Source organism: Hetaerina americana, unplaced genomic scaffold (genome assembly GCF_022747635.1).
Source record: "Hetaerina americana unplaced genomic scaffold, ioHetAmer1.1.p SCAF_33, whole genome shotgun sequence".
In the NCBI taxonomy this organism is placed as follows: domain Eukaryota; kingdom Metazoa; phylum Arthropoda; class Insecta; order Odonata; family Calopterygidae; genus Hetaerina; species Hetaerina americana.
Genome location: NW_027286908.1, coordinates 176,905 through 200,408, shown reverse-complemented (window position 1 = coordinate 200,408; position 23,504 = coordinate 176,905). Strand labels below are relative to the sequence as shown.

General features: G+C 35.1%; 2 protein-coding genes across 4 annotated transcripts; one reads left to right on the top strand and one right to left on the bottom strand.

Moving 5' to 3' along the window:
- The first annotated feature begins 169 nt into the window (after positions 1 to 169).
- On the top strand, positions 170 to 8,967 carry LOC139691337 (uncharacterized). 2 transcript variants are annotated; one of them, XM_071589108.1, is made up of 5 exons: positions 170 to 340; positions 493 to 807; positions 1,129 to 1,274; positions 2,761 to 2,907; positions 7,296 to 8,967. In XM_071589108.1, the coding sequence occupies exons 2-5, from the start codon at positions 642 to 644 to the stop codon at positions 8,124 to 8,126; spliced, it is 1,290 nt and encodes a 429-aa protein (XP_071445209.1). In that variant the 5' UTR covers positions 170 to 340; positions 493 to 641; the 3' UTR covers positions 8,127 to 8,967. The 2 variants fall into 2 exon arrangements, with proteins under 2 accessions (XP_071445209.1, XP_071445210.1); XM_071589109.1 differs by lacking the exon at positions 493 to 807.
- Positions 8,968 to 15,762: 6,795 nt separating this feature from the next.
- LOC139691330 (RNA-binding protein Rsf1-like) lies at positions 15,763 to 21,265 on the bottom strand. Of its 2 annotated transcripts, none has more exons than XM_071589096.1 (4): positions 21,159 to 21,265; positions 19,311 to 19,894; positions 18,565 to 18,762; positions 15,763 to 17,158 (listed from the first exon to the last, which is right to left on the bottom strand). In XM_071589096.1, the coding sequence occupies exons 2-3, from the start codon at positions 19,802 to 19,804 to the stop codon at positions 18,573 to 18,575; spliced, it is 684 nt and encodes a 227-aa protein (XP_071445197.1). In that variant the 5' UTR covers positions 19,805 to 19,894; positions 21,159 to 21,265; the 3' UTR covers positions 15,763 to 17,158; positions 18,565 to 18,572. The 2 variants fall into 2 exon arrangements, with proteins under 2 accessions (XP_071445197.1, XP_071445196.1); XM_071589095.1 differs by having other exon boundaries at positions 15,763 to 17,146.
- Positions 21,266 to 23,504: the final 2,239 nt, after the last annotated feature.

Below are 23,504 nucleotides of genomic sequence, written 5' to 3'. Positions count from 1 at the left end.
AGACTATCTGACATCAGGAAAAAGAAATTTTTAATATTTAAAAGCATAAAAGGTGTTTTAAATAAAATATCATCGCTATTAGACCCCTTTGTGTCAGCTTATGGAAACGTATTTACTAATTTCATCAAAATTGCAACATTGCATACGGTAGAGAGAGGGGGAGTGAATATGGGATAGCATGGAAGCTGTCGAAAACAATAATGACATTAACTATGTAAACTTCTCTGCGTGTAATCGTTAATGGAATAAAAAATATCCAGCGGCATTCTGAATTTAGGGATTATTATACCTGTGTGACTACACCCGAGTTCCGTGATGTTTTCCCGAAATCATTTACAAGGTAAATTTGTGTTATCTTGACATACCCCCTGTTTCTCGCTCTCATCCGAACGAGTAATTTAAGTTAAGTTCCGATGGAGAATTTTCGCCGGCCTAGCATTGCTAATTTGATTCTCAAAATTTCATGATTTTTGCGTCTTTTTGACATTTTAGTGCCAGCATTCCTTGTGCTTGTTTATTCAGCCACATTAGCCATGAAAACGTATTGAATGTTATAGAGAGCATTGAAGCTTTCGTGGAATGAAATCGCATCTCAAAAAGGGCGACAGATATTGTCAGAAAAGGGATATAGACATCAGAAAATGTTGGTAATTCTCAATAATTATCTCAACGATATTACAAGAACTGAAGATGGTTATTTTATGGGATACGTCGACTCTGCAGAAAATTATAACCATTTTTTGACAGCTTTAAAAGATTCTGGATTTTATTTCTCCGTTCGTGACTCGGAGAAATTCAAGGAAGACGGTAAGAGGAACTTGGGACTCTCGTAAGCTGAATGAGCAACTAGTTTGAGCTAAGATTTTTCAAAATAAAAATGGTTTTGCTGAACAATAATTGAAACCAGATTGTAAATAACATTTGGCCTTGAATTTTAATCGGATTATTTCTAATACTGTGAAATATTAGTGGGCAATTATCGTTCATTTCCCAGAAAAAAACTGCCGTCATTAGCTTTGATATCGGATGTTTTATCTCAATTTATTTGCGCATTCACAATGCCTTACGCAATAAATCTTGGATTTATCTTTCACTTTTAAATAAAGAAGCATTATTTTTCTCTATTAGGCCAGTTCCTGTTTAAGTGCAACAAATCCAACGTCCCAGTGCCTTTTAGCGGTTACCCGTTCCGACGAGAAAAAAATATAACATATCAATGTGCATTTGGAAGTCAATATTATGGCAAATTCAAAAAGCAGGGATCCTCTGAAATGGTGAGTATCTGTTTGATTCTTATGTGCACTTCGAAATAAATTCATAAATCCTCTCATAAAATGACGCAGGAGATATAATTCTATCATGCATGGTAGGTTGTCATCAACTATTAGCATTTGTTTCTATCATGTGGTAACTAAATATGCCATCCCCAAACTTCTCATTATTTTACGGCATATATTTCATATGAAACCTCATTTGTCACTTAACCCCCCACATACATTCTATTTCTATTCGTTCTACATTCAGATTGCTGTGGTTCTGTTTCTGTTACCCCCCAATAATAGTGAGACTTTTTTCAGCTACCCAAGGAGTAATATTAACTTTCAAATGTATCCTAAGTTCATTTTTAATTTTTCTTTGAAATGTCATGATAAAACATCAGAACGTTGGCATGTCCTAATTCACGCCCCTCTGATATCTTTTGAGCTATGTGGCTGCCAAAAGATACCCTCGATGATTCCCCTCATGTTCCACTACTCTTGTGAGGAATGCTTCCTCCCCTAAGTTAATGGAGAACTACAGGGGAAGGAACTGGTCTATGAACCATAATTTCTTATACCATTGCACCAGGTACCTGATGAGCCTTCCAAAACTGGTAATATGACATGAATGGACTGTATAGATGACTGCCCATTATCATTTATACTAACCTTCATGTTGATGAATGTGGTGGTTTTACACGAAAATGTTCCTGAGGCCTTCAGGTTGTCAGTCATCACACAGCAATTGAGGACCAAAAGTGCTAGTAATAGTCCATATTGCAACTGGTTCTATACATTAATCTCTCCTGACCTTACTATTTTTGTTTTGTAGTATTTGAAATGCAAACGCTCTGTTCCCCTTCATTTGATGTGAGAAAAACTTGTAAGAGTTGTTTCTTAAAAGACAATGATTTGTCAGAAATGTCTGGACTCATTTTGAGCCTTAAATACTTGAGACATTATTTTGATCAATTCTCATTATTTATGGGTTCTCATGGACATCATTGCAGGGACATTCCTGCACCAAAATGTATGTTCACCAAAACAGCTTATTATTAACTCCCATTGTAAACAGACTGGTAGGCACTAAGCAACATGCATGTGCTATTTAAATACAGTAAATACATTCAGTAATGTAATAATTCAATTGGAATTTCTTGTCAAAGGATCGCATCAATTAAATGTTATTTATTATATGATTTTTACTGCCCTAATTGAATGATTTCCATAGCTTCTAGATATTTTTGAAAACTTAAATGATATTTTAGCTAGGGTAAAAATTATTTTCCAGGCCTAAGATTTTGCAGATATAAAATCACACACAGAACAATGTTAAAGTATGAAGACTTCAAAATGATGGTCACCCAACCAGTATTATGACTGCCAATGAGGAAATGGTACCATTACTCCATGATTGGAATGAGTAATTGTACCATGTAACCTCCCTCCCATTAAGGGGATGTGTTTATGAAAATTTCCCATGTAGACTTTTGTTTCCTAGGTGCTGGGCAAGTGTGAAAAGAGAGGTGGACGAGTGAGACATTCCAAAAAATTGGGATGCAAAGCTAAAATGGCAGCCAAGTGCATTAGGATTTACCTTGGTTATAAGATCCCATCAGAGAGTTCTCACTGGCGTCTGAAGAAAGAGGTATGTCTCGCAAATCGGTAGAAAGTGTTAAAGAATTAAATTCAATTCTCATTCCAGATCCTAAAAATTCACTCACTTTAGAGAGGGGTAATAAATGCAGGGAAGTAGGGAAAACTTATGGAATTTGGCCAAGAAAAAATTTCATGTCCATGTGTAATACGTTAGTGAATTTTTTAGCTTGAAATTTTACACCTGGTAGTGCCAAGGAATTACTGGAAACCTAATGACCCTTCAAGTTTGCATGCTTTATGGGATGCAGATAGTTGGCAAAAAAATTGAGAACCTCTTCAGATGTGAATGCAATTTTGGCATAAATGCTATTCAATTCGGCCTTTTTTTCCCTCAAAGGAAGATTATTTCCATGAAGTTTCATGTTGATGATTGCTATACATACTAAGTTTTGCAATTGTCTACAATAATTTCCTAGATTACATTGATCTGTTCTGTCTTTGATTTTTCTTTGTTTATTAAAAATAATATATTATTTCCAACATTATTTTATTAGTATTTTCTGTCATGAATATCGATTTAAAAAGGGTTATTAATCAATGAGCCAATTTTGGCACTATTATATGTATTGCTTGAGGGTAGTTTAAAGTTTCAGGTACTTATTTCCTCAAGTTTATATTTCAGCAGATAAAAATACAGTAATCGTATTATATTATTAGCAGTAGTTTACCAGGTCAGGGTTGGTCTTTGATGGGTTAAGGATACTCTTGTACCTCTTTAAGCCATGTTTATTTATTATGTTGTTCTGTTGGTCTGGCATGTGTAGTGGAACACGATTATGAAGATACTTAAATAATCTAATTTAGAACAATGCACAGAAATAAACTATTATATACATACATATATATATATATTTGTAAAATGTGTGTGTGTGTATATATATATATATATATATATATATATATATATATATATATATATATATATATATATATATGGATATATAATGCATATGTGTATATATATATATATATATATATATATATATATATATATATATATAATATTAGGTAATCTACAGGTTAAGGTAGGTTTTTGGATGGACACAGCTATTAAAATAAAGCATTTTGTGACTCCTAACAAAACACAAAATCCAGCATCCTACTCTATATCAGGTGTGTATATATATATATATATATATATATATATATATATATATATATATATTTACTTATATATACATGTATACACACACACACGAGGTCTGTTCAAAAAGTATCATGACTTTTGTATTTTTTTTAAAATAATTTATTTATTCATGAATATCTTTTTTGTCCCCTTCAAAGCAATCCCCATTTTATATTATGCACTACTGCTAATGTTATTTTTCCAAACCTCAAAGCCCTTAAAAAAAACATTTTTTGTGATCTTGTTCCGCTTTTCCTTCAATGCAGTCTTTATCTCGTCAATCATTCCGTAGCGTCGTTGTTTCATGGGCCTCTTCAGTTTCGGGAACAAGAAAAAGTCACTGGGGGCCAGATCTGGAGAATGCGGTGGATAAAATATCATTAGTGTGTTGCTTTTGGCCAAAAATTCAGGCACAAGTAACGATGTGTGTAGGGGCATTGTCATGGTGCAAAAGCCAATTTTTGTTATTCCACAAATCCAGGCGTTTGTGGTGGATTGCTTCGTGCAAATTGCACATAACTTTCAGGTAATATTCCTTATTTATTGTTCTACCCTGTGGCAAGAACTCATGATGCACCACGCCCCTGCAAACAAAGAAAACTGCAACATTCCAATCGAGCAAAACTTTCACATTTGACCAAACTTGGCATGCTTTTTTCGGTCTTGGCTCGTGCTGCGGCTTCCATTGGGATGATTCAGCTTTAGTTTCCACATCATAACCGTTTTAACCCATGATTTATCACCAGTTATGACCATCTGGAGGGAATTTGGGTTGTAGCAGACAGAGTCCAACACCTCATTAGCAATGTTTTCATAGCGTTGCTGTTTTTGGTTGAAATAGAGCAATTTTGGTAGGAATTTCGCGGCGACCTGTGTCATGCCCAAATCATTGGTAAAAATTGACTGGCGCGAGCCAATCAATATGTTTAGGTCCTCAGTAACTTCTCTATTGGTGATTCGACGATTGGCCAATATTATTTTCTTCATGTCGTCAATGTTTTCGTCTGTTGTTGACGTGCTTGGGCATCCATCACGCTCTTCCTAGTTCACACCTTCTCGGCCCTCTGAGAACATTTTGTACCTCTGATAAACATTGCTTCGATCCAAGGTAGCTTCTCCATATGCCACAGTCAACATTTGGAATGCGTCTGCGCACTTAATTTCATTTTTCACGCAAAATTTAATGCAGATTCTTTGATCCATTTTTTGGAACAGGCAAAAATCGAAGACAATCCATATAACTACCAACATAATGCCACAAAAAAATCTAATATAAAATATATGTAACCCGCAAAAATTCAAAATTCACCATACTTTTTGAACAGTCCTCGTGTATATAGGTATATTTGTTTAGAGCATCAGCCTAGCATGTCAAAAGATATGTGGTTCCAGTCATGGTCAAGGAAATATTTTTGCACTTGTGATCAGCTTGATTCCACCTTCCCCAATTCCCCTGTGTTTGTCTTTTACGTGTGTTCCTATCCCTTTTCCATCTATTTCAGGTGAATGAATACAGGTATTTATTGGCCTGTATATATTCGCCATGTGGTGGTTTTTCATGGTTGAAAAAAAAAATAAATAATATAATATATATATATATATATATATATATATATATATATATATATATATATATATATATATATGTACGTATACTCGCACACTTATGAGTATATATATTATTACCAACATGAGTAATATGGATTTAAGTGTTTCAAAGATTATTAATCTTTGTATGATGAAATCCCTGCTTGTATACTATTTTCAGAATATTAAAATCAGGAAAAGCCCGATCTAATATGCTGGAAATTAAGGAAGTGAAGTATCACCTGTTGGTAGTGAATTATTGTCTTAACCCTTTGCACTCGGTTGCTTTTTTTCTCGATTGCCTTAGTATACTCTGGATTCAATTTTTTAAATACCCCAAATTTACTAAGTGTGGCACTAGAATGAAAAACTAGAGTTTCTTTTCATACAAACTTATTTATTTGGATTTTTTGACATAATTATTGATAACTTTATTGATAAACCGTAATTTAAACTATAAATTTTCATGGTATGATATTTTTGGAATTATTCACCAACATGAAGACCTGGTTTACATTCACATGTTTCACAGATATATATCGTCTCTCTTCTTCCACCTTTGATTTTTCGGTTAGAGCAAACCGCATAATCTTTATGTTTTTTGTTTGGGTGAGGTGTGATTATATGGAGTTTTCCATCTAAATCCACTTGGACCAGCGACTGGTTCATCATCTCCAAACGCATTTTCAGATAACTCACTTTTGTCACTATTATATTGTCAATAAATTCATCAGTTTCGATGTAAAATTCTTCGTCTTTGAAAACCACTAGCTGGCAAACCATTCGTCCAACTAAATGGAAAGCATATGTTGTATGAGAGCCCTCTGTCATTAAGGAAAACACCTGCTAATGCTTCTAGAAACGTAACCAAACCTCGGAGACTAAGATAGGGAAGGTTCTTTTCCACAGAAGGATGATGCAAGCTTAAAAAAGCACAACAAAGTAGAAGTGCTAGGGTGCGAGTTACTACGAATCAATGACTCTTGTCTTGGACACACCTCTAACAATGATGATGCAACCTCAAAAAACCATGACTCCAGGAAAAGGGCTAAAGTTTGTGTTTTACTATGAATCTTTGATGAGGCAGCGGACACTAGGATGAAAAGGAAATGAAAGAGTCCAAACTAGAAAGCAATGAACTAAGGAACAGCTTACTGGAGGTAACTTTACATTCTGGCGATGTTTTCAGACACTGATAATCTCTAAAAGACATTGCTTTACATTTAGCTGACTTCCAAGTAATGAACGGCAAAGAATGCAAATGAAAAAGAACTTACAACACAGTAAATAGACAACAAAAAACATCTGCGTAGGTAGTGGCATCCTTTGGAGACAGCATTTATGTCGACGACGACATAATGGGTCGATACTATTCATTTATAAAACCAGCCATGCTTATGTATAATTGATGGAAATTTTTAAATGAAAAAAATGTATTAAGCTAATTTGCAAAGGGAATATTTAACTGCAAAGGCTTCTACAGTAAGTACTTCTCCAAGTTACTTTTTGTAAATATTATATTGATCTAAGTTTATAATTATTTGCAGCTTCATAATTATCATCATTATATAATGTCCCCTACCACCATTGGAAGTGAGTCGTTGAATGAAATTTTATAGCAGATTTATGCATGTACATATAAAATTATTTTTATTGCTTTCCAGGTTATAAGCAATTTGAAACAAGATCTGATGTCCAAGGAAGTCAAAAGCCTTTCAAGGTATTTTGTGAAGATATCCGACGCAGATCAGCACTGCCACAGCCCAATGCATCCCAAGGCCGTGATCAGGAAATTGGTGGAGGCAACCAAGGGTAAGGGTCGTGCATTGGCAGCAGGGGAGGAGACATTTGTCGCATCCAGTATCATGGAGGAGGACATGTCATTTGAGACAACATGCATGGTAAAGCAGGATGCGGAAAATCTGATTGACCTCAGGGAGTTGTGTCGTCAGAAGGGCAAAGAGGTGGCAACCCTATCACAGCACTTGTGTCATGACGAGACTCAGCTGCGTGACCTCCTGGCTGCATTGACCCGTGTCACGGACCGACTGAGTGAGAGCCAGCTGGAAGGGGGAGAAATGGTAGATTACGGCATTGGGGAGGGGGCTGTGGTACCATCCGATGTTGTAGTCCTGGACAGTGAGCTGTGCTTCCCAAGTGATGTTTCTCAAACAGTGGTGGTTGAGGGTGAGGATGTGGGTCAGGTCCTTGGATTGAGTGAAGATTTGGAGCTGGGGAGGAGTATTTACGTGAGTGGTGATACATTAAAATTGGATGCTGCTAGGACAGAGGAGGAGAGGTTTCTTGAGGAGGTTGAGAGGTCTTCAGGTAAAAGTGCACAGTCAATGAGGTTGTCGAAAAGAATATTGGCCTCTCCAGGGATGATACAGAACTTACAGAAAAGATTCAGTACAAGTGTGGATGAAACAGAATTAGGATTACAGCTGAATGGTGATTTGGATGATAGCGGTGTTATATATTATGTTTTGGCATAGGTGAAATTGACTAGTGAGACTCTTAAAGGCAGGTTTTTTATGCTCATTTCAAAGAGGAAACCATGTTGAGGACATTCAGTGACATTAATTGAAAAATATTCTTTGAAATTTTATATTTACCCCCCAAGTCATATGGTTGCTTCCTCCGAACTCATCGCCTATAGTATTAAATACTTAAAAGTTGTTGTGTATGCTTTTAAGGTTGCTACAGTATTTGCAATTTGAAGTTCATTTTAGTGCAAAATGAATGACCCCCCTAAATAGAACCCTGCCAAGGTACACAAAACATTTTATTATGAATGGAAGCATGTGTGTATGTAGTACTGTATTGCTTTTTTACAGCTCATCTGTGAAAGACAGAAAATATTTCATTTAAATTTGAAGTCAGTTTAGACATTTTTAATTGGCTGTTTTATTACGAATACAAGGATTGCCTCTTGGTGCCAGTGTGCTGACCAAATTCATTTGACCAGCAAATTCTTTCCACTCAATCTCATAATTTAGCGGTACACATTAACTATGTTAAATGATACATTACGAGAGTTGAATGTTTTATGCCTTGCCCTTGCAGTAATACACATGAACTGTGGAATACGTTACTATTTTTCAACTAAGGTTCAGAATATGAATATGAAAAAAAAACCTTTAAACCACTTACACAAAATGCCGCTCTAAGTCTTCAACATCCATGTGTTGATCTGTTTTGAGTTTGGCTTTTCGAATAATTTTCCATTAATGTTGACCAAATTAAATATTAAGTTTCAATAATGGCCAAGTTAACATTTTTCAATACTGACTTGGATCAAGTGATTATGTACTTCTACCTCTTGCCTTTGATGTAATCTCATGTATGATATAAAGTTGTGTCAACACTGACCAAAAACAAATTTATTTTCTATAAAATGACTCTTGATTATGTCTTTAGGGGTAATCCAAAGTCGGCTACCTCAAGATTGCCTAGATCCCTTCATGTCTACTTACCTTTCTTTACTCACACATGCATTGCTTGTACTACCTATCATAATAGTCTTGGTGCGAGTGAAATGAAAAGTGAGTATCTACATGTTTTTTGCCATCCGGATACCATAAGTGGGTCATGATGAATTCTCATGGACCCTTGGCATGTCATGTTGTTTCTTAGCTGAACCACCAATTGGCACCATACCCAAGGTGGGACTCAAGTTGGCAATTGTTGGGTTAGCAGACTAATTTGAAATATGCATTTGAGAATCCCTGTTAAGTGTGTATTGAATCCAGATTCTAGAATTAATTTCATTGTAAGTGGCTTCATTGACATTCTTGGAGAAAAGTTATGAGGTTGTAGGTATACATGTCAACCTCATGAACCCGTCAACCCTGGCCACTGAACTTCCAGAACAAATAAGGTATTAGGAGAGTATATAACTTGGTGCAAACTAAAACGAGTTGACAGCATCCAGTATGTAAGGTGATGGCTTGAATATGCATCCATTACTTTTAATATTGAACTCCAACACATAAATCTTCAAGCAGGAAAATATGCATATTTTATTGTGCCGGAAGGGAGGGAATAGAGATTGTCACAGATACATAGTGCATCTTAAGGAATGGCTTTGATCAATTGCAATCACATCTTCAATGGGATGAATTAATCCAAATATTAATTGAACCAGGGGTGGAAATAATACACTAAACAAGTTTATTAATTTACATTTATTTAAAAATACTGAAAGATACATCATTTGACAAATGCAATGAGAATCTGATAATAACACTAAAGTAAAAATGCTATTAAGAAACCTCGAACCTGTTATTCTGTAAATTTTGAGCTTGTTAAGGTGGGCAAACCCTGTTATGTAAAATTTAATATAGTGTAATCCTGAGTGAAATCATCTCTGGTCTTCTTCCACTGGGTTAGTAAACGAGTATTACACTCGACAGATATTCCTGGTAAGCAATAGATCTTTCATCGATATGGTGGAATGTTTGCTTTGGCATAGTAAACCAAGTAGTAATTACTATATACAGGGAGAAGATCTTAGCAGATTTAAGCAAAAAGAGTAAATGCGTTCGCACAATTTTATTGGTTTCTTTTTATTTTTAGCACAGGAGTGGTGAAGAGAAAAATGGTAAGGTGGCACACAATTACTGCTGTCATCATCTCAGGTAGCCATATTCAGATCTGCTGAAATTGCAAGAATGACGCCCTAAAAAAGGAGTAGTAAGCAATAGTAAAAATGTACCATTACCCAATTACTTGCTACTTTTTTAATAATTTTGTAAATATTTTTTCATTAAAATGAGAAAATTTTCAAATAAAGGGGATGGTTTCACTTGCACCAATTCCACTGATATGAGTGCACTTTAGTATTAGGAGAAATGAATTTTATTTTAAATCGACAAATTGCGGACAACTAACGATTTTCAAGATTGATATGGTCAGTAAATTTTATAATGAAAATGTTGACAACCAAAACATACATTACTCATTTCAATTACAAAACAACACATTTACATGAGAATTAGTGAGAAAAAGTTCCTTTATTGAGCATAGCATGACTCCCTAACATACATGAATTTCCATGCAATAACTAGGTCTTCGGAGCTCAAGTGGGTAAGGCATGAGAAAATGGACGTGCAAGATGCCCTGAGTCATTCCCTTTATAAATCTACATGGTAAAATATTCTGACCACTAGAACTTCATGAGGAAAGCACATCAGAAGGAACTGCCCCCCACTCCATATGAATTGCAGATCCTGTTGAGCTATGTACCCTTAACCTTAAGACAAACCTTTAGGATGATTACCTCTAGGTAAAGACAATGATTAAACAACTTTATTTATCAAACTAGAACATTGGGAACAGAAGCTTTTGAATTCTAATTATAGCAAGTGGCTATTACGGTGAAAACCATGCCACTAATTTGAAAGACTTTTACTATATTACAACTATAATATGTGGTGGCCACAACTTCTCCTGTAAAATGTACTTAGTAACATCATGCTCTTCCCCCCACCAAGAATTATTGACCACTAACCACATCACAAATTATAGCGATAGAATGTGCTGCTACTACAAATGCTATTCCTAAACAATTAATGAATCTATTGTACTGATAATGAAATTACGAGTCACCCAAGATAAAGGTTACAAATTAATGTGAAAAATATGATCAACAGCTATCTACAATTTATGACATTTCAAATGAAAATGCATGCATTTCTTAACTTCAGTACTTCAACTTAAGTTTATTTTCTGTACTACAAATATCTTTCTTTAATACACCAATTAAATCTGAAATGTTATAAGTATTTTCACACTGGCATAGAAATCTGTATTTTGCTTTTGTTCCTACGTCACCCGGATTAGCCCTCATTTTCTTTGATGCCACAAGCCTTACTTATACTAGCAACACATTGCGGATACATTGACTTATGTATTCCTATTAATGTAAATCTGCATAAGCTTAATACATCAAGTTAGAAAAGAAATTACTTTGTTCTTCCACATATATTTGGCATATCCAATACATGTGGAGGAATGAAGTATTTTCTTTTCCGATATGAATCGCTTCCACTAAGTGAATTCTCAAACCATTCTATTCCTAAATACATCAATTGCATAGATGTTTACGAGGCAATTTTCTCTTGTAGAGATTGAGGAACGCTTGTGAAGACTTATGGAGCAAATTGTACAGTCCCAATGTAAAAGCTGACGATATAGGGTGACATCAATTTCAGATATTTTATAGCAGAGTAGGTAATTTAATATCAATTCTCTATTCAAAGTGTAATAGTTGCCATACCCTAAAAGACCCACGTTAAAAAAATTGGTAATGTTTTCCCCTTTTCAATGTCAATGATTAGATTTAAGAAAAAAATTATTGAAGAGATTTTATAATATTAATTACTATGCAGATATATCATTAGAAATTTTACAGATTCCAGTTCAGTAGCACGAACAGTTTCCAGTTGTAGACATTACTACGCAAAGAACTGGAAATCCAGGCACCAAAAAAGATCTAATTATTGACTGATAAAAATATACATGATTTAGATAATAGGAATTAACTGCTGAAAAATATGCAATATATTATTTGCATGTTTGTTTTAGAATGTACGGTAACCAACAGTTATTGGAGGCCTTGACAAATCTACTGGGAATCCCATAACAAAATAAGATTAATAATACAGGAATGCTGGCATTCCCACTCAAGGGTTAGTATTAAAGAGAAAAGACTAATAATAATAAGACAACTCCATTCTCGAGGCTATGTGGAACTTAGGAAATTTTGATGAAAAGATGACCTTCACAAAATCATTTACATTGGGTTTACCTGAAATTTATTACGGTTTTAATTTAAGTCATTTAACTAAAAAGAAATGCAAAACATGAAAATTAGGGCTACGTTACTTTAAAAAAAAATATGAAATCATTAACACATTCTTTCCAATGCAGATTTCTTGATGGATCTGACAACTCTACCCGTCTTAAATAGGAGTCCTGCAAGAAAAGGCCTGTTCAGGGTCTGTTCAACACAAACCCCTCAGTAATAGCGCAGAGAACGGAATGACATTGTATACCATTACAAATTGACAAAACCTATGATCATACCTTCTTGCTAGATCATCTGCAAACCTGATTTCATTAATTGTCCTGCCTCCTTTGGACATAGTTATGTTACATACATGAAAAATTACTAACACTGAAAAAGTAGGATCTGTAGCTTTTAAAAATATTTAGTCTCAAGTTAAATATTGACTATCACAGAAGACATCCACCCAAATCACACTTTGAATCAATTCTTGGAAATCTAAAATACAATAAAATTCACCTTTGGGTAAAATGTGATAAAATACTCAGTTTAATAAAAAATTAAATATACATATTTTAAAATTATCCTAAGTAAAAAAACCATTCTTGCGATACATTACAAGTACCTGGCATGACCTAGAGAGGGCGGAAGTTTTCTTAAAAAACATCACTGTGTTAGACAAATATACAATTCATAATGCATATATTTCAAGTTTGAAGATGCCACATTGTTCAGCATTTGTTTGGCAGCAATCAATAGCGATAGTTTTCAAAAATGGTGAAGAAAATCCACTTAGTGATACTGGATGATTAACTGAAAGTGCACGAGCTAGCAGACAGAGTAGGCTTTTCAAAAGTCCAGTACATTGCATATTAACAGAAAATTTGGACATGACAAAGCTGTGCCATGTTTGCTCACAATGTCATGTCATGAGCAAAACCAGTGTCATGAAGATGTTTCAATTGAGTGTTTAAGTAAGTTTCACAGCAACAAGCAGAATTTTTGCAGTTTCATAACTGTGGATGAAACATGGGTCCATTACTTCTCACCTGAGACAAAAGAACAATCAACACCTTGGATTCAATAGTGATAAGAAGGCGAAGTCAGTTTTATCTGCAGGCAAGGTCATGGCATCAGTTTTTTGAGATGCGCATGGGATAATTTCCATTGACTTCCTTGAAAAAAGAAAAACTATCGACGGCAAGTATTATGCAAGCCTAATGAAATGCTTCAACAAAGAAATCAACAAAAGCGGCAGCATTTGGCTGAAAAGAGTGTTGTATCATCAAAACAATACACTACCTCACAAATCCATTACTTCAATGGCAAAATTTCATGCCAAATTTGCCAGATTAAGCCCCCTTGGATTGTTTTCTGTTAGCCAACTTGAAAAACCAGCTTGGTGGTCAAAGATTTTCCAACCGTGAAGTGCGTCTGCAATTAATGGCTATTTTGAGTATTAGGTGTTTCTTGTGGACAATCACTGATCATCTTCTAAATTACATCACCAAAGTTAAGTCCTACTAACTTGTTTTCGCCAGGGCCTGTACATAGACAGATTTGGGCGAAATTGAGACCCAATGGTCCCTTCTTCCATTTAACCCATTTACGTACAGCATGTGGAAAGTATGGGCCAATCTCAACTAAAATGAAATTATTTCTCACAATGAACTCCAGATTCTCATTTCAAATAATAACTTTGTGCATTAACCATCTATTCTCCCCCTTTTCTCGGAAGAAATGGTGCAATTCAATACCTTCTTCCAATTTTCCTTGCATAGTATTCTGAAAACATAACATTACACAATGAACTTTCACACAATTATCCTTATTTACCCATGAACTCAGGCATCTAATATTCCCAATCATAAATGATCATTGACTATGTATATCCAAGATAACCTTCACCTTTCCGGTTAATTTAATACTTTCCCAAAAAGGAGCACACTTGGTACAACCAATTATTTCCAAATAATAATGACTTTAAGAGTCAAAAAAATTGAAACCATAAGTTATTTCAAGTGTCAAAGCTTTGAATTGACTATTGGCAGCTAAAAATAGTCTAAAAATCCACCCTGCAATCTTATTTCCATGGTAGCACCAGAAGAGGATAATTTTCACTATTTCAAAATAAATCTGGAAAGGTGCATAACTTCCATTTTGACCTCCGCTCAATTCATCCCATACACAGTTTCCCTTCAAGAATTACAGAACGAAAGGGCTTTACAGAAGTAACATAAGTAATTAGTGAACACAAACCAAGGGCAAAAACCAATTATGGTTTTTGGAACCTTTCCCAACAGTTCCCAGCAACTGGAATTGCCACTAAATTATTTTGGAATATAAGTCAAAGGCTTTATAATTTCATTTCACTCCACAAATTGAACTATGAATGATTACCGTGAGTTCATGTCACCAGGGTGCTATGACTATTTAAGTAGTGAAAAGCTTCACCCAAGATTATGCTGAAGCATAACCTTGGGTTACTTATTCATGCAACTGTTTCTACTACCTGATCATTCATAATCCACTGTGTTAGGTAATAAGAAGAAATAAAATGGTAATTGTTAGAAATAATTTAAGTTGCACAGGGTAATTTAAATAGGTTTCAAAGAAATGCAAAGAGCATAAAAAGCAAACATTCAATCATTACAACACTACTTTTACCTTAAAACTAATCAATTGAAAATTATCAAATGACCCATGCTCAATTTCCACTTACCTTCTCAATACTGCATGCTCTTTGCTTCTTTTTCTATCCGCTGCCCCACCCCTCTGAATGAATACCTCTCCCAAAGCCCTAACATCCTCCAAAATCCTATGCTTCCCAAGAACTTCCTCAAAATATTTGAAAACTAAATAGGCAACTACTTTTGGACTCCAATATTTACTTCCCAGGATGACAGGTATTTCTTTTACTTAGGCAATATATCCTCTTAACACTTGATACTACTTCAGCAGTTTCTTCTTATTACATCCACGTGATTACATTAAAAAATTGCACCATGCACATAAAATTGAGACTTGCTCAGTCCCTCATTCTTTGGAAAACATTGAAGATTCCCGTGGTAAATCTAGGCATTCCAAATGTTATCAATCTTCCAATAATGATTAAATAGCACATGGGTATAATTGCTGGTGCACTCCATTGATTGCCATTCCAAGATTCATCCCAACAAGGACATTCCTCCAATCTTGGTGCTTTCTAATGCTGAGTTTGGAATAAACTGAGACAAATTCAAAAATAATCCCTAAACTAATATCGGTTCTGGTCAATGTAATTCACAATTCTTGACTCTTCCATGCTATCAGCCGAGCATAGGTTAACAATAACAACAGGGCTCATGGCATTACAACCTTTACCCCAAACGAATGCCAGGGTATGACTAAGGTCTTTATTCATCTTAGCATACACAAATGAGGCATTGAAAGACTAATGCCAAAATTGGATTATAAAATGCAAATACCTAATTTGAAGACAAAATTACTCATGCCGTGACATACAGAAATACCAGCATAAAATAACAGAGTATGTATAACCAGCCACTTCTGCTTCATACACACTTATCTGGTAAGACCAGATTCACCAAGCCATGCATTTTGTAAAGAAGACCCTAATCCAAGGTTATTCCACAGAACATTTCAATAGCAACTCATTGTGGAAATCTGTTTACGAAAATAATGGGAGTAGTGGCATGTGAATATGAGCTGGAGTCTTGAAATAGAATATCCTACACTTCACGCAACATTCTGGTTCAGTGTTTAACATTTGTACTTTCCATTCCTACACTTGCATTTGAAATACCTCTCCACCCAAGACAGCAATGCTATGTTAAGTGCTCAAGCACTAATTTAGATTCATCCAGCTGAACTGTAAACTATGTGACAGATGAAATGATATTATAATGTTTCCGAATGGAACAACACAATATTAGGCAATTGGCAACCAATTACCAATCAGTGACAAAATAATGACTGTTATGTTTATAGACAAATGACTTTTTAATTAAGTGCTTATAACATATACAGTTTTTATCTCTCAGAATGTACCTGCCAATATTTGGTCCATAACATCAATATAAACAAAATGTGTTGAAGTCTTAAATTATTTTGAAAAATAAACAAGTATTCAAAAAATAAAAGAAAAATCAAAATTATACAATACATTCCGACTTTCGTCAAAGCTTGATTGTGTAAATCAATGAAAATGAAAATCATGAAAATTGGTGAGCTATGTCCTTCAGTCTTCAAAGGAGTAGTCTTCTATGTCACAGTATTATACCTTTTCTAAGAGTGGTAGTGAGTAACTTCAGAAGTGAATGATTTAAAAAGAGGTGAGGGGAGATGTTTTGTGCATTCATTAACAGTTTGTGCTCATGAATGCAGTATGAGGGATATAAAAAATTTAATGAATTATTGCATGAGAGTAATGATAAATGTTATAACAGCTATAAATGAATAATTATTGATGACCCTACCTTACAAATATTTCAATAAACACCTGCAATGGTTCCTTACATTTAAGATGGTAGTACACAAATCAATCACTATCAATACATAGTCAATACACATACATTTTTTGAAAATGAAACACAAATACTTCAAATATTGTTCAAAACGCATTTCTGGTGGACATTCTAATTGTTTGTTGGCTCAATCTTCCTCCACTTTGCTGTATGAGCCTCTTGATGCATCGTAGATTTACGTGGTCGCGTAGGTGAAAGACTGCAAAATGAACTGTATGTAAAACAAGGGTCTCACTATCATGTTCACAGAAGTATGTACTTTTTATAAAAATACACAAGGCAATTTCTTCATATAGAAACCTTATCTTTCAAGCTCTTGGAGCTTCTATTGACCGACATGACTATGTACCCATATATTTTCCATTTCAGAGTGTACATTTAACAGTAGAAAAGCCCCACATGAAGTCAAGACAATCCACAACTACTACCACACATGGTGGCAAATATTTTCCCTCTACGAAGCCCACTGTTACCAATGAAAAAATTAAAAATTTACTCCAAAATTCATTCTGGAGCATTGTTCTGAAAATAATTCAAATCATAACATGGATAAAATGACTAGATCCATTATCAGTTGCTTGTGCATAGAGCTCCCAAGTCAATCTCAGTCAATACAACAGTAGTTACGCCCCACTATCCATTCATGCAAATGTTATTTCTTATGACTGTCACTGTCACAACTTCAAGAGAGAGAGAGAGCGAAATATGGCAAGGGGCCAATGCCATCACCCATGACTGCTTATCATGTGAACACCACAAAAATTTGAATATACATTCATCCATACATTATCACATTAAATGCAGCTGGAAGCACCCCCATTTTATATAGAAGTTAGTTTTAGAGCATCAAGTTCATGTAGAGATGAAGTTCATGCTAGCTGCTGACGAAGAAGCTCACACCTTTCGTGGGAGATGGCACTTCTTGTTCAGTATCATCAAATCTAGTTGCATTAGCAATAGTCGTAATCTTTTGTGTACTGTTCCATTTTTTTCCAAAAACGAAATAGGAAAAAAATTTGCCTACCACAAACTGCCAAGGAAAAAGAAATAATCTTCCTTATGGGGATCTTGGAATTTATAGAAACCATGTACAAAATAGAAAGTTCAAGAAAGGAGCATTGTAAGAATTTTCACACCATTTTACATGCTCTAATGAACAAGATTGCACTTTTTCTCCTAAGTTGTTACAAACCACTCGCGCAATATTTGTCACGACAACTCACTCATGTGCACAAGACTTGACTTTCATTCCAGGCCTCAAACTATGAGGAACTCCTTTAAATGTACACTCAACATGGCTTACTTTGGGGCTTTTTCTAAGACATTAAAGAATGTATGCATAAATATGCATGCAAAATAATACACCAGTGCGCAGTCAAAAATATCTTCATGGTGGGTGAAGCTACTTGATTCATAATACAAAACTAGAAGTAAACTATGCAGTCTCAATTGACTCAATTCTGAAATTTCACCACCATACAAACGGAAGCAGTATTTGTGAATAGACTAAGAGAAAAACCAAAGAATAAGCTTTCTCAGGCATCAAAGTGAAAAACCCCATATGTATCCTCCTCTATGCATTTGGGATGCTGAATGTAAACTCGTTAACTGAAGTACCTGAATTCTTAGTATCCATCGCCAGAACCAAATCCATTGCGAGAACTGTATGTCTCGCCTCCAGTATTGCCTGACTCTCTAGTCCTGCTAGTGTACGGATCATGACTGCGGCTCTGGTAGGAATCACTGTAGTTCATACTACTTCTTCCTGAACCGCCGTAGGAGTTGTCTGATTCCTTTCCACCATAATCTCTGGAGCTGGAATAGTCCCATTACAATCGTAGAAATAATCACAGCCAAAATTTCATGTATGAACATCGAAGCACAATTTGAGCTGAATAATACTTTTACGTAGTTTAATATTCTTTGACGAACATAGAAGTTCACTAAGTGTCATATTGCCATGGATGTTGAACTTTGCATTATTGAAGTTTCACCTGCACAGTGAGCATCATGGACCACTGGCATGTGAGCGTGCACAGAAATTTTGCCTCATCTTACATTGAGTGAACATTAATTAATTCTCGGAATTCATGCGTAAGACCTGAGCCAGTAACACTTCATATCCACAAGAGTTGGAATGCAGAAAAGTCATCCATATTTGGCACAATTAATTAAATATAAAATTGGGAAGATCACAAAGCAGTATCTCAAGAAGTTGCACAAATGGAGTCATTAAAAAAATGGAATATGAAGTTGAAAATCCATTCGGTTTCATTGAGGGTCTGAGAAAGAAGCCCTCCCCAACAATGTCATGAGAAGCAAATTTCCACAACTCCACACACACACTTCAGCTCAATAAATACCTGCCACGTCCCACCGGAGAACGACTGCGAAATCTCGAAGAGGCAGGACGGTAGTAATCTGAGCCATTGTTCTCACTACGACTCGAATATTTGTCATTCTGGTCATAGTCCCTCCCATAACTACCACCGTCGCGAGATGAGGGATAGTCGTCATAGCGACCTCTCGAACCCCTAGGACCACCCCTACCACCCCTTGAACTACGGAAGCCGCCTCCACGGGAACTGTAGTCACCCCTGCTACCTCTGAACCCACTCCTTGAGCCTCGTTGGAAAAACTGGCCTCCCCGACCCCTGGGACCCCTGAAGCCTCCCCTGCCCCGTCCACGACCGCGAGATATTTCAACCCTTATCTTGGCCCCCAATACCTCAGCTCCATTCAAATTATCAACCGCAACTTCGGCTTCGTCCTCATTTTCAAATTCAATGAAAGCAAACCCGGGGGGATTGAATGCAACCCAAACATTGTTTAGCTTTCCAAAATTCTTAAATTTCATTTCCAAATCTTCTTTCTTGACATTTTCATTTAGGCCACCCACGTAAACCCTAGTACCCCTATTGTAGCTGTGCTCCCCAGCACTGCTATCCTGTGAAACAAAAAACAAGGAGATCGTTCACATGTTGTCCCACTCGGAGAACTATTTAACTAAAATTTAACATACTAATATTAATGAAATTATCCATATAATTAATAAGACAACTGAAAATTATTTAAAGGTATCCAATAAAAAAATTTCCATCAAATGCTTAATCAAATATTTGGTAACAGTACAAAATTTACTGCATCCAGTGATTTTAGACTTGAAATTAAATATCACAATTGAAAATCCAAATTTGGTGGTCAAAATTCATGCGCCGGTAAAGAATAATTACTGCTTCTCCCTCCTTTTGAACATGGGCAAATAACCACAACTTCCGGTTTCATAAAACGCGCCCACAACTTTTTGGACACCATCTTAATTCTACATGGGGAAGTTTTCGGTCTCAAAAACCGAAAAAAAAACCTGACCAATTTTGCTTTATGTGTCTAACCCACTAACAGCCTTGAGATTTTGGCACTTCGACGAAAGTCCGCGCCCATTCAACATGGCGGACAGACGTAGAAGACTTCGTCATTGACGCACCAAAAATGGCTACCGCAATGTAACAAATGTAATATCAACTAATTCCGTCAGAATTTTACAAATGTTTTCTCATTGCACAGAGACTGCTTTAAATAATTACGGCTAACGGCTTAAAATGCTGATTTCACCAAATTATCCCCACACGCCGGTAGTGTCACCAGACTTTGAAAAATGCTAATTATTATAATTAAAACCCCTTAAAACGCAATTAGTTCAGTTCTAACAAATAATTTTCAAAAATATATAAATATCTTTGAAGGTCAACTCCCACAACATATTTAGAAATTACTTGTCATGATCATAAAAAAAATAGTGAACATTAATGAGGAAAATTCAATAGTAACATTAAAAAGGAAAAGCACTCAAATACCGAATCTACCCATTCCGAAGAAACTAATAACATCCTAACAGTGCGTACTCGAAACATGAAACAAGACGCGCCAAACAAAGACGCTAACCTTCATGACAGTGATCGTAAAATATTTTCGAAGATTTTACCACGAATACACGCTTAATGATTACTTATCTTTCATTTTAACTGTTTTACAAATGTTTCAGACAATAAGGGTCACAAATTCAAACACAATAGAACGAAATCCGGCTTCACAAATTCCTTGTCAAAATGGCGGCGAATTTACGAAGCACTTTGTGAACAGGAATTTGTAATAATAACGGCTGGGTAGTACAAAATTACATGATGAAAGATAAAACAAAGTGGTTTACAAACCCTTGAATACCCCTCCACTTTGGCGGCTGTTGTAAACTCGAAGGTGGAAAAATTATCCGGTAGCTCCTACTGCACAAGGACGCTCAACAACACCTCCGCGAAAATCAATGGCCTCGAAGGAATGAGGCGGTAGCGTACTTGTAAAACAACATAAAAACAACTTTTTTATTATCTTTATTAACGACCCTTTAACAGTATTTATTATTGATTATAAATAAATTTTAAAATTTTCCCGATTTTATTGTTCGTAACAAAGTTCTTATTTAGGTAACTAAAAGTAATATGACTCAAAAAATGGTTATTCACCCAATGCTATAGATTCTTATGGATGATGTTTTTTTATACGACAGCACCCGTTCTTATTACTGACTAAAATCATTAAATATTATCTGCCGTAATTGTTAATCTTTGACACACACCTTTGTGTGAGTATTAATACCTTCTTAAGGTTTCGATGTCACTGCAGATATAAAATTGGCGGGTGATTTAAAATCAATGGCGGGAGGCGGATGGTATCTCAAAATATGATGGTATGACTAACATTATTCAAGAAAAGCACTAAGAGTTTTTTTTGACGAAATTGTATATCATTTAATAAAAAACGAAAACTCACGCTGTTTAAATAATACGCATTATTGTTTTAATGTATTTAATAAGTACATATAGTAATATACGTTAATATAGTAATATAAGTAATATACGTTATGTTGAAGTAATACATAATCCATCATCGTGACTTCGTACTGTAGATAAGTACGTTTTTTGACCTGTAATTAGAAGAATCATATTTGTATTTACATATACAAATCACAAAAGTCAATGACTATTGCAGAGAGTTTTTGGCTGATTTATATTAGTGTTGTTGGTAATTCCAGTGAAATGAACACAGCAGGTGGTGACAATGATTCCCAATAAGTTGACATAATTCAGAGAGGTTGTAACTATTATAATGATTTAAAAAACAAAAGATCTATAAGAATATAAGAGATATCAAGTTAAATGTTGCAGTTGTGCAACTTACTGAGATTCAATTGTACAACTGATTAAATTAATTCTTGAAAACCAGAATGTCTAACGAATGGAACAATGTGATTCTTGCGATTTTTTATTAAGGAAAGGGAAGTAAGATGGAATGCAAGAATTATAGAACGATTAATCTTTTAAATATAAAAGGGAAATTTTTCAGGAAGGTGTTGATTGAAAGACCAAGAAAGGAAACTGGGAAACATCTGTGGAGTGCGATGTGGCTGTGTGTCTGGTGGAAATGTATAGAGTATTTACATGTACTTCAGAAAAAATGGTTGCTAATTTGGATTAGACATGGCAGGGTAAACTGACAAATGTTGCAGAAGGTTTTTACCAGAAAATTAGTGAATGAATAATTATTAATTGCTACAAAACTGATGCATGAAAATAGCACAGCAATTAAGAGTGAATATAACATTGGGTGACTGCTCTGAAATAAAGTATGATGAGAAATAATAATGCATAAATTCAAAGAACTCTGGTAAGTGTCAAGATAGTTACTTTGATAGGGTAATGTAAGCCATGGCTAACTGACGAGATCCATTACCACTCAATTATCCTTAAAAAGCTTGCTATCTCCTGTAAGAGTTCAAACAATCATGAACAAAGTTCATGTCAATCAGGAATTTCAAAAGTATTACCATAAACTGATTTCTACCATGAAAATAACATAATGATCATAAGTCACTTAATTCCAAATAAGTCCAAAACAGCATTGGAAATAATTAATGACTGTAGAGGTAAGAGAAATCCACAATCACTCTCCCAAAACTTTGTTACCCTGAAAATAACACTGCTATTAGCTATTCATCTTCAGCTAATAAATCTAACGAACACTATGCATCAGCTCCTTACCCAAATATTTCTCCAGCTAATGTGCTTTTTGCAAATGCAAAACAATCTAAAAACTATTGTCCCCTTATTCAGGAACAAATCCAGTACTGCCCATGATGAAATTCCTGGTAAAATTGTTCATTGTTTTGAAGCCAAAAAAGCACCCTTTCAATTTTAATTAATGAATCTTTGATAAAAGTGATTTTCCCATCCCAATTAAAGGAATCAAAAGTAGTGCCCTTTTATAAGAACCATGGCTGTGTTAATGATTTGAACAACTACAGACAAATAGCCATCCAAAATACATTTGCTAAAATATTAAAAAAAGCCAATATGCAAATAGCATCTTATCTCGAAAAGAACTTCCTACTTTCAAATTCTCAGCATGGATTTAGATCTGAAAGGTCTACCACAAATGCCATATGTCAGGCAATCGACAGCATACTTAATTCATTAGATGCTAAACACAAAACTCTTGGAATGTTT